Raw genomic sequence first — 12,298 nt, forward strand, 5'->3', positions numbered from 1 at the left:
AAATCGAAGGTCACATGACACGATTCGAAGACAATTCCGATGGCACATGACACGATCCGAAGGCAATTCGGAGGCCACATGGCACGATTAGAAGGTAATTCGAAGGTCACATGACACGATTCGAAGGCAATTCGACGGCAATTCCGAGGCCTGATTCCACGATTTGAATGCAATTCGAAGGCAATTCGGACATTTGAAGGCAATTCAGAGACCACATGCAACGATTCGAAGGCAATTCGGAGAATTGAAGGAAATTCAGAGGCTACATGCCACGATTCGACGGTGACGTACCTTGTACCTCCGCGGTTTTTCTTACTTAACTCCAAGGACCCTAATATCGACATAACAATAAATTACATGTGCGTAGGACTAGCACAGGGAAATTCACAGCAACCCGATATTTGGCATTTCCGGGAGAAATTACTGTACTAGGACGCTTATTGCGTATTGATTTTCGAATACTAGTCGGTCAGGAGAATCAAAAATACCTCTTTAGGGCAGTCGAAGTCCTGAATCCGATCTACCACATGATTCTCTTGGAACATCGAGTCGACGTCTTCGAAATCGATGCACGGCACGGACGATTGAACGGACAAGGAAATGATTTTCCCGTCGCTGTCCTCAGGTACGCTGTCCTGTACTTGGATCACGATCTGTTCGTCCTGGGAGCCTACGAATTCTGGGCGACAGGTGACGACGATCGTGTCCGTTTGATTCACGTCAACGTCACCTTCCGTTTTGTGTATTGTCATCGGTCCCACTACCAGCTTCGTTGGCTCTGGTTGCTCGCTTTTCAACAAAATAAATACGTTCCAATGTCAGTCTTACGTTAGCTTTCGAGAAAGATAATTCGATATATTTCTGTTCTCTAGGTTCATTCAAATAAAACAATAAATATTTTTGCGAAAGACATTTTCATATGCATAAATGATGTCGAAGATGTCTAAAAATCTAATCCGCGAAGACCAATTTTTTGGATATATTTCTATTTATTTTAGCAGCTAAGCGTCTCAAACGGTGTGTCTCCGAACACAGAATAAGTTTTACGCAAGCTCAAACACAATTATTTACTAGGCGTTGTCGATTGCTTTGATCTTCACGGATTTCTTGCTTCTCTTCGACGCAGCGGTCCTCGCCGTCAGGTTTCTTTTTTTGCGCGGAGCCTCTTTCGTCACTTGACTTTGGTAAAGCATAGACAAATGCCTCTGTGGCAGCTGTATGGTGTAGTGTAACGGAAACTTTCCCGTGTTTTCTATGTTGAGGTACATGGTTTTCTGGGTGCAAATTGCCATCGTTCCAAAATCGATCGCGGGAAATGGATCGACTCGAAATCTGCATAGAAATTCGTAGGATGAACTGATCATGTTAACCATCGCAGCACAGCGATTCCCGGGTCCATTTCGACCCAGAAGGATCTAGAACTCAGGTCGTGGTTCTTAATTTTAATGCGCACGCGCGTAAGTAGAATTCAATGTAGTAGCACGGAAGAATTTTGCAAATTTTAATTGAATTTCAATTCTAATTAACGCTCAGATTGTACAAAAAATAGACAATTTGGGAATTCATTGTTGTTGACAATCGGTTGACAAACTATAAAAACGAGCCGCGAGGCTCGAATAATCGGATCTCCTCTCCCCAAATTGTCTATTCTCGCGTACAAACTGAGTGTCAATTAGGGAGAATTTACCGTATTTCGGAAATTAAGATTATTTGCGGCGGTTAGGTGCGTTATATGTACTACTGTGATCAAAAAGTAAGGTGAAATTGTCATTTAAAACTCCCGGACATTAGGAAGGCAGGCAATTGTTTTTTTCCTAGGTTGGTAGGACTGTCTATAACAATTGCCAAGCGTCTGTTTGTTAAAAGGTTTAATTATCTCCGAGTTACACGTGTTTTAGTAAACGACCAAAAGTGAATTTTTCGATTTTTACAATGGGTGATTTTGTTGAGCAAAGAACTTGCATCAAATTTTGTTTGCGGAACGAATATTCTTGTGCGGACACGTTGAAAATGTTGCGGAAGGCCTTTGGTGATCAAACTATGGCACAAAAAAACGTTTATAAGTGGTACAACGAGTTCAAAGCGGGCCGAGAACGCGTTGAAGACGAACCGCGCTCTGGACGACCATCAACGTCTACCGACGAGGGCCACGTCCAAAAAATCGAAGATTTGGTGCTTGAAAATCGTCGATTGACAATAAGAGACCTCGCTGATAGTGTTGGAATATCATTTGGCTCAGTCCAAACCATTTTGAAGGATGTTTTGTGTCTCAAACGCGTCAAGTCTCGATTGGTGCCATGTCATACTGCATTGGTTCTTCGCGACTTTTTTGCCAAAAACTCGACTCATATCGTTCCGCAACCACCGTATTCGCCTGATTTGGCTCTGTGCGACTTCTGGTTATTCAGCAAACTCAAAAAGCCAATGCGGGGACGCCGTTTTGACACGATTGAGGAGATAAAAACCAAATCGAAGAAGGTCTTGAAGGCTATACCGGAAAAAGACTATTCCGACTGTTTCGAGGACTGGAAAGAGCGTCGGAAACAGTGCGTTTTATCGGACGGGGATTACTTTTAAGGGGACGAAATTGATTTGGAAGAATAAATAAAGAATTTACATTTTATAAACAAATTCACCTTACTTTTTGATCACAGTAGTACATAGAAAAAGTTGTTCAGAATCTCGTCTTCTATAACAAATATTTCAGAATCAAGCAAATCGGAGTCGACGCCCCTAAAGTAAACAATATAACCTATTCGCTATTTTGCGAAACAAACGATATCGTACCTAGTGTAGTAAACATCGAGAGTGACGGTGAGAGGAATTTCAGCGACTATGACGGTGTCCTTATTACTGTCGACCAAGTGGCATTTTAATATCGGGGCATCCCGGAGACTCAGTTCACTCTTTGGCACAATGACGACCTAATTGAACGAGAAACTCGTTTCATCAAATGTGAACTTTAATATACATTACGTCTCGAAAATACGAACTTCTACTGCTCGTTCGACGTTGGGTGGAAGAATACCGGATACAGGTTGGACATCGAGACTCTTCTTCAAGTTCACAGGCAAGTTCAGTTTCGACAGCTTTTCATTGTCCTCTAGCGTGATGCTGTTACATTTCTATTTTAGCAATGTCATCGATATACAGTAATGTCTCTCTAATTGACGCCAAGATTGACCACAAAAATGGACGATTTGGGAAGAGGAGATACGATTATTCGAGCCTTGTGTTATATAGCTATAGTTATAAATCGTCCACATTTATAGAAATGAGCCGCAAGGCTCGAATAATCGTATCTCCTCTTCCCAAATTATCCATTTTAGTGGACAATCTGAGCGTCAGTAAGGGAGACATTAGTAAGGGAGAAGAATTTCGCTTAAGATTTCTCACAGGAACTGCACTTCGTACTCTCCACGATTTCTCATGCTGATCAAGCCGATGGCAGGCACGTTGACCTTTGTTCTCGTCAGTTGTATCGGATTCGCGTGATCTATGTCAACGGCGACGTCGTAGGTCTGTCCAGTCAGGCGGATCACGTCCGTGAAAACTGGATCTTGATCGTCGTACAAGAATACTTTGAACGTCACTGTCTGCGGCTGGATCACGCCTACCTATAAAATATGCCATTAATGTAGCTCGTCTCATTTTCATGGTGTTCGAGGAGGACATTACGGTAGTCCCATGGTAGCAGAACTGGATTTTTTGCTCGTCCCAGGGTTTGATATCCCCTCCATCAAGCGAGAACGTGATCTGAGGATCGAGGGGCTCCTCGGGCTCTAAACACCAGCGAAGCTTCATCCCGTTCTTGTTCCGAATCGTTATATCCTCGAATCTTCGACGATAGAGCAACGTGCTGTCGAATGATATCTGTTTCCTGTCTAATTCTATATTCAGCTTCGCGCCCTCGCTGCAAAACTGGAATATAGAAAAATGGATTAAACGAATGTATGTTTAGCTGTGAAAGCGTTTGATTAGATTGGTTTTCGTTAGAGTAATAGTTACTCGCAAAACTTCCACTTTTGGATTATTCTTTATGCACAGCTGCAGGCTAACAGAATTGCTGCCAAGTCTCGCGCCAATGGCTGACAAAGTTAGGATCCCCTGATTTCCCGGCTACGAGGATTGTAACAGTTTAATAAGAATATTTTATTATAAGAATATTGGAATATATAAAGAGTGTTCCAAAATTATGGTACTTCCGGGAAATGAGAGGTTCCTGAGGTCATTCGAAGTAACTTTTTCCTTTACAAAAATTTTCTCCGAGGCATCGTTCTCGAGTTATTAACGAAAAACACTGACCAATGAGGGGCGAGCTCGGCTGGCGCAAGGGTCGAAGCCTAGTTGCGCTCGTTGGCTCGGCCGCCAAGCGCCAGCAGAGCTCGCCTCTCATTGGCTACTGTTTATCGTTAATAACTCGTAAACGAAGCAGCGGATTGCATTTACGCTAAGGAAAAAGTTACTTTAAATGACCTCAGGAACCTCTGATTTCCAAAAGGACTATCATTTTGGGACACCCTGTATATTCCAGAAATAAGACAACTCCTGGCTGAAATAATTTTTAATTGACAGGCAATATGTATTGCGGCAGCCCGAACGAACTATTTTTTACGGCGAATAGGTGTGCGACTTGATATGTCGCGACGTGATATAACCATTTCAGTGGTGCCTCGGAATCACTACTCGAGTGCAAAGGGTTAATATTATATTATTATTAATATTATATATTATTATATTATTATATTGTTATATTATTATACTAATATCATATATATTAGTTAATTCTATTTAAAATCGAACATGTTATACTCGAATTTTATATATTTACCTATCTATCTTTCTATCTATCCATGTATATAAAATATATATAATAATAATAATTATAATAATAATTAATAATATATAATAAAATTAATAATATAATATAATAAATAATAATAATTATTAATAATTATTATATATATAATATAGTATAATATATGATTAATATAAATAATATAAATATTATTATATTATATATAAATATATATATATATATATATAAACACTATTTCGGGTTAATTCTGTTTGAAAGAGACGAACGATCGTGCGATCACTTTCTGCCAGGAGTGCTTGAACGGTAATTAAGGGGGAGCCTCGCAACGCACATCGATAAGCAGATTCTCGGGCTGGATCGCGAAACACTCGTCGTTGTTTTTCGCGAGGGAGAAGCTCACCTCCGCCTCCACTCTCGAGATGTTGCGGAACTTGAGCTCGGCATCGTGACTGTACGGCCTGCTCGCAGATAAGAAGCAAATGTAGCTCGCGGAGTTCTCGAAGTTAACTACGAGAAGCACTTAGGCTAACTTCTCGCGCCGCGGATCTCGCTGCGAAGTTTCGTATCGGGGCGTTTCCGATTTGTAATCGGCGCGCGCTAACCTTTTGATGGTCGGCAGGATCGGCATCGATCCGAAATCGTAAACGCCGCGGTCCGGGAAGTATGCGGGAAGATTGAGGACGTCACCGGTGTCTTCCACCTAGGGCAGATTAATATTTATCGAGAGGAAATCATTTTAAACCCTTGCGCCACGGTCTCTCTCGCAGCTAAGTGCCGAATATCGATCCCCAAAATCCCCACAATACCGAAGACATTTAATTAATGAAATTAGTATTTCGTAAATTATGTGTGAAAGCTTCGTCACTCGTTGCTATAGTGCAGGGGTGTACACAAAAGTGGACAATTTGGGAAGAGGAGATACGATTATTCGAGTCTAGCGGCTCGTTTTTATAGTTAACGATTGTCAACGACTACAAAAATGAGCCGCCATTTTTGTTTCGAGGCTGAGAGTCGATTAGGGAGAATTTACTGTACTTTGGCATTTTTTAAAAATCTTTGACGCTATTGAGAAGCATAAATGTAAATATCGTTACTGACGTATTCAGGAGGCTTTCGTCTATCATTTAGGCCAATATGACATTTCTAATGATTTTAGTTTCTGTGAAATACTTCATTTTTGCTCAGATTCGCACGCTTTTGCAAAAACTCGTGCTTTTTTGAAAACTGGGAGCGATAGAGCAATTCGGTTTTCGGATTCGTGTTCGAGAAATTATGCTCTACACAACATCGTATGGTGTTAAGCGATCATACATCAACTCTCGTTGATGTAAACATTTGTCGGCAATTGCAACGGAAATTTCAATAAACAATGTCGGCGAACTGCGGTGTCGCTGAAATCGAGTCGATGAAAACATTGTCGGTGAAATGCGGCGTCGCTGATATCGAGTCGATGAAAACAGTATCGGTGAAATATTAATTATAGATGATTTTATATATATATATTATATAGATGAGAGATTTGATTACTGGACTGCAGATTTCGTGCATTTGCAAAGATGGATAAATAAATGACAGTGGAATCTTAAAAAGAATCGCAGAATATCCTAGCGATAATTTTAATTAATAAATGAAATCCACAACAGTGGAAACTTGAAAAAAATTGCAGAATACTCTCTTGTAATCATTTCGATTCACCGAAGCTGTCGACTCAAGAAATGAACTTTTATTCATTTATTTATTTATTCGATCGATGCAGAAAATATCGAGTTTGCACAAAAATCCGCAGTTTAAGCCTACTTTTTTTTCACCGTTCCTACTTTACTTTGTCAAAAACCGCCTCCGGACTCATGTCAAGCGTCGGTACATCCGCGACACCGGAGATCTTCAGTTCATAAGTGACATTGCGTCCGCCAGGTATAGTGATCGCGTACACTTCGTCATAGTCGCCGATTTCCGTCGGCTGGAAGCGGATCTTGAACCTCTGTATTTCGTTCGGTTGGAGGATCCATCGCGGCTTCAAAGGCTCCTCCACGACACTCTCCGCGACGGAGACGATCGCGTCCCTGCTCTCGATCGTCGATGGGACCAAGGATCGGTCCTCCGCTTTGCTCACCGATCTTCGTTCCTCCAGTTGACGGCGTTTTTTCGCCCTACGAGTGCCACTGATCGACTCGGTACGCGAAGGAACTTCCGGCGCTGGTGCCGGCGTCAATGCCGGCGCCGGTGTCAACGAGACCAGTTCGTAAACGTCTGAGAAACAACAGTCGATGAAATGGAAAACAGTGAAAATAGAAGATTTGATGGATATTGTTATATTTATATATTTATTATACATATATATTATACATATATTATGTATAATATATTATATATATTTATTGCTCGTATTTTATATATATAATATATTATATATATTTGTTGTACGTATATTATATTATATATAATATGTATATTATTTATATATTGTTATATGAAAATATTGTTATATTATTCTGAGAATGTGTTTATACCGAATTTCTGTTTCTTGCAAAAAGTTAGACAATTTTTATTGAACGCGAAGATCTGCAGTCTACTTATGAATACATTTTAGTCATAAAATCGCAACATGCACGCATTGATTGATAATTACTAGACCGCGGATTTTGTGCATTTATGACAAGACAGATCATGCGAAATAACCGAATAATTAGGAAACATTAGAAGAATTGAAAGATGTCCTTACAGTCCCATTGATTTATTAAAATTGTTAAATTGCTAAATTGTTAAAATTGTTAAATTTGTTAAATTGTTAAAATTGTTAAATTTGAAATACAGTTTCGTTTAACTTCGATACTATTTTTTGCAACTGAAAACAGAAGACTCCTATTTTGCAGAGAGATTGATCGAATTGATTGAACTTTCTGTAACAGAAAAATGTGGATATACACCTCCGAGAACACGTCTGCTTCGTTCCTGAATTTTCCGGGACGTTAAAACTGTAAACATTTTCGGGACCAGGTCGGGTTGAGATTCTGGCTCGGCTTCTACGAAACAGATCGAATCGTTACTTCCATCGCATAAATACAATCTCGTATACTTTACAAAGAAAGATCGAGAAAGACGGGCGAATATAATACTTCGAAGTGTGCACAATCATTCATATCGCGGGGAAGTAGAACGAAATGGAAGAGAGAATCTTTGCGACGACGAGAAGAATGGTTCTGCCACTTTACCTAGCACGGATTTTGCTAAATCATTTTTGGCCATTTGTGCGACCACTGCGTCGTACATCGAACCTTGCCAAGGATCGCTGGCATTCACGTACCACACGTGAAACTTGTTCAGATTCTCCTAGAAAAGGCGATTCGGCGCAGGCGTTAGAAATACAGTAATGTCTCTCTAATTGACGCTCGGATTGTGCAGAAAAATGGACGATTTTGGAAGAGGAGATACGATTGTTCGAGCCTTGCTGCTCGTTTCTTTATGGTTATCGATTGGCAACGACTATAAAAACGAGCTGCAAGGCTCGAATAATCGTATCTCCTCTTCCCAAATTGTCCATTTTTCTGCACAATCCGAGCGTCAATTAGGGAGACATTACTGTATGTGGATGCGTATTTAACACGTTGAGCGCCGCGTCGGTCACGCATGGGTGACTCTAATTTTAGACCAACTTGGAAAATTCATTTTCATTGTAATATGTTCGAACAAACTGAATTCCAATGTCATCGAATTCCAACTGAGTTCCAATGTCATTCATTGTGATAAATTTTAACTTTCTAGTTTCGGTATAATTAATTAAATTGCTATGACTTTGAGGGATCTTTTTTTAATCGTTGATTGTTGGCGTTGAACGTGTTAACAGATGTTTATTAAATCGTAAAACAATTGAACTGCGCAACCGCGGCATTTATTTAAATCGTCGCATGTACAGTAATTTCTCTCGGAAATGCCAAGTTTCGGGTTGCTGTGAATTTCCCTGTGCTATTCCTGCGTCCATGTAATTGATTGCTACGTCTATGTATTCGTATTAATGTACACCAGCATGCTTGCCACTGCCATTTTTTTACCGATTGCCTGAGTTTCGATAAAAACGAGCCGCAAGACTCGAAAAATCGTGTCTTTACACGACTTAGTATTCTCGGATTTGCGTGTTTCGATTCCGACTCCAACATTTCTAAAAGAAATTACTGTGTATACTTATAGGAAAATCTTCTAATTTCACCACGAGAGAACAGCACGAATTCACACTCGCTGATTCAGATAAAACTATGTGGATTCGTGCAGCGTCCCGAAATATTTCATTAGCGTAAAATGTATGCATCTACTTTTTCACGCACGGCGAGGCATACAAAAATGAGCACGCAATAAAAAATTGTCTACGCGTGTCGCGGTTTCACAAACGACCCGAACATCATATCGTGAAAATTTCGATGTTCTAATTATCTACTGTTCTCACATGATCTTCATTCGATGCCAGATCCTTGGTCTTGTCGCTTTTCGACGCTTTAGATTTCGTCGTGGGAAATGAATCCTGAACGAAGAAACAAATAATTTAACCAGTTGGTTATTGCGATCTCTTTGAAAGGTGTATAACGTGGCTGTGTTATAATATATACAGGGTGTCCGACTCGTCTTGGAATTGAGAATATCTTATAAACTACGAGAGATAGCGAATAAATGTTTTGACAAGAGTTGTTTGATATGCAAGGGGGCATAACGTGATATAAACAGGTTTATTGTTGGTTAAAAAATGGCGGAGATTTCACGGTGCTTTTTTTTTTTAAATAGAATGTCTTTTATTTTTGTATTCACTGTACACTGTACAGTCAAACCTGTGTTTGTGCAGTCTTTTTTATGCGACCTTTTTATGCGATTTCTTTCGTGCGACTTTTTTATGCGGTATACGAACACAGTCAAACTTATTTTTCCGCGGTAGATAGGGACCGCGAAAAAATTGCAAAAAAATCGCATAAAAAGACCGCGTGAAAACACACGGGTCTCGCTGTATTATATTACAATTGAATACGAATCCAACGAGGCGCAATGAATCATTTCTGTCAACAGAAACGTGGAAAATCGTCGTTTAATCGAGCCATCGTGTGCCGTATACCTCTGCGTATACATTCTGCGTGATTAGTGATCGCGACTGCGGATTTGTATTTACAACGACGGCGGAAACAACGATTAATTTCAAAGCACACGCGCGCGCACAGCCGAGCGTGGATTAGTATAAATGATTTCTTCTTTCATTGTTCAACGGTATCCGAACGTTTATAAACATGCATCCAATCGCTAATTGCGCATACTGCGACTAATCAGAGGCGTACTCGCGCATGATGGCTTGATTTAACGACGACTTTCTAAATTTCTACTGACAGAAATGGCTTCGATCGCAGCCCATTGGATTCGTATCAAATTGTACTGTAATACAGTGTACAGAAAAATACAGCATTCTATTAAAAAAACATAAACGCAACCTTGAAATTCCTGTCATTCTTTCGCCTACAAGAAAACTGTTTATATCACGTTATGCTTTATTTTATACTAAACTACTTTCGTCGAAACATTTCTTCGCTATCTCTCGTAGTTTCTGAGATATCCTCGATTTAAAGATAAAAAGGACACCCTGTAGAATTAAATTGAGTACTCAAAATGACTGTTTTATTTTCCAATCTTATTATACCGACACTTATTTAATTTAATTCAACTAGATAGTTGCTCTCGACGAGTATTATTCGTCAGAAAAGAAGCTGTTTAAACATTAGATAAAATATTAAAAATGACGTTAAAAATTGTATTAAGAATTGCTGTTTAAATATTACTGACTACAGCTTTCTTCTCAGGATCCCAATGACGAATCACGTCGAGTATCGCCGAGAGGTCCGACTGATATCGATTCATGGCCTCGGCGATCCCTCTGATTCCCTTCGGAACTTTCTCCAGTCCTGCAACATTAATCGTTCGATCCCAATTCGTTCGGTCCCCAATTTCCTGCGAACGGCGCTCTGCTCGCGCGGCCTGAAATTATTTAGAATATTTCGCCCGTAATGGCCGGCGGCCGCCGTCTAATTCGCCGTAATTTAATCGAATCTTCAAATATCACGGGTCACGAATTACTCTGGCCCGGTTCAAATTGACTCGCGACATTTCCTCCGTCAGGCGACGCCGACGCCGACGTTTTGCTTCTTCAATTCCATTCGTCCCGACCATTTCCACGGGCGAATCTTACCGCGTCTGGAGCTGCCCCTGCTCCTCGCCGCCCCGCTCCGCTTCGAGCTCGCGGACCTCTTATTGCCCGTGTGCCGAGGAGGCTCCGTCGACTTTTCCTTTCCTTTTCCCATGGGCGTCTTTGATCTCGGGACACGGCCACCAGCGCCCTGCGAAACAGTGACACGCTCCACTAAGGAATTAATGTCGGATCGTTTCACGGTTGTCTGAACCCTCCGCACCAACCCCGCCTCTCTATCTATCTTAGTTCCTGCTATTTATCCAGAATAATGAAACTTTCGATGATTTTCTTGCTGGAAATAGGAGCGGGAGCGGAACCGGTTACCGTGGGATTTCCAATTGCTACGTCTTTGGTTTGTGTCGCCGGGTGTAATTAACTTTCGCGATTATTCAATACAATGTTTACATTAGAAAGAAAATAAAATGAAATAACAAAATTGAATACGATGAACTTATCATCTGATATGAATACATTGAATTATACGAAGTGGCAAATTTTTACAAATACTGCGAGATGAAAATATGAACTGGAAGATCCAAGAAGAATTTTAATAGGATGGTCATGTATACAGAGTGCCCCATAAATGTAAATAATCCGGAATTGGAGGGTTCCTGAGGTCATTTGAAGTAACTTTTTCCTTTACAATAATGTTCTCCGAGGCATCGTTCACGAGTTATTAACGGAAAACGGTGACCAATGAGAAGCGAGCTCAGTTGGCGCGAGGCGGCGCAGCCAATGAGCGCACGCAGCACAGTTCCGCTCATTGGCTCGGCCGCCTCGCGCTAGGCGAGCTCGCTGAGCCAACGAGCGGTCGAAGCCCAGTTCCGCTAATTGGCTCGACTGCCTAGCGCTGGCAAGATCGTCTCTCATTGGTCCGCGTTTTTCGTTAATAACTCGTAAACGAAGCCGCGGATTGCATTTTCGCTGAGGACAAAGTTGCTTCAAATGACCTCACGAAGCCCTCAGTTCCCGAAAATACAATAATTTTGGATTATTGCTCTCGCTCTCCCTCTCGCTCTCTTGCTCTCTCGCACTCCCGATCTCTCTCGCGTGCGCTCTCTCTCTCGCGTGCTCTCTTTCTCTCACTCTCTCTCGCTCTTTTGCTCTCTCGCACCCCGCTCTATTTCGCGCTCTCTCTCTCCCTCTCGCTCTTTTGCTCTCTCGCACTCCCGCTCTCTCTCGCGCTCTCTCTCTCCCTCTCGCTCTCTCTCACTCTCACTCTCTCTCTCTCTCTCGCGACGTGACACGTCCATAGGAGCGAAGCGGTT

At 41.2% G+C, this 12,298-nt stretch overlaps 1 protein-coding gene across 1 annotated transcript in view; it reads right to left on the reverse strand.

Moving 5' to 3' along the window:
• The window catches only part of LOC117217562 (hydrocephalus-inducing protein), a 71,545-nt gene that overhangs the window by 19,814 nt on the left and 39,433 nt on the right, over positions 1-12,298 (reverse strand). Inside the window, exons 36-49 of the mRNA XM_076524274.1 lie at positions 11,031-11,178; positions 10,628-10,746; positions 9,258-9,332; positions 8,032-8,149; positions 6,642-7,069; positions 5,422-5,519; positions 5,220-5,277; positions 4,009-4,119; positions 3,679-3,921; positions 3,397-3,617; positions 2,994-3,114; positions 2,788-2,924; positions 1,072-1,332; positions 489-789 (exon numbers count right to left, since the gene is read on the reverse strand). Coding sequence (XP_076380389.1) covers positions 489-789; positions 1,072-1,332; positions 2,788-2,924; positions 2,994-3,114; positions 3,397-3,617; positions 3,679-3,921; positions 4,009-4,119; positions 5,220-5,277; positions 5,422-5,519; positions 6,642-7,069; positions 8,032-8,149; positions 9,258-9,332; positions 10,628-10,746; positions 11,031-11,178 — 2,439 coding nt within the window. The remainder of the gene's footprint in view (positions 1-488; positions 790-1,071; positions 1,333-2,787; positions 2,925-2,993; positions 3,115-3,396; positions 3,618-3,678; positions 3,922-4,008; positions 4,120-5,219; positions 5,278-5,421; positions 5,520-6,641; positions 7,070-8,031; positions 8,150-9,257; positions 9,333-10,627; positions 10,747-11,030; positions 11,179-12,298) is intronic.

Source organism: Megalopta genalis, chromosome 8 (assembly GCF_051020955.1).
Source record: "Megalopta genalis isolate 19385.01 chromosome 8, iyMegGena1_principal, whole genome shotgun sequence".
In the NCBI taxonomy this organism is placed as follows: Eukaryota; Metazoa; Arthropoda; class Insecta; order Hymenoptera; family Halictidae; genus Megalopta; species Megalopta genalis.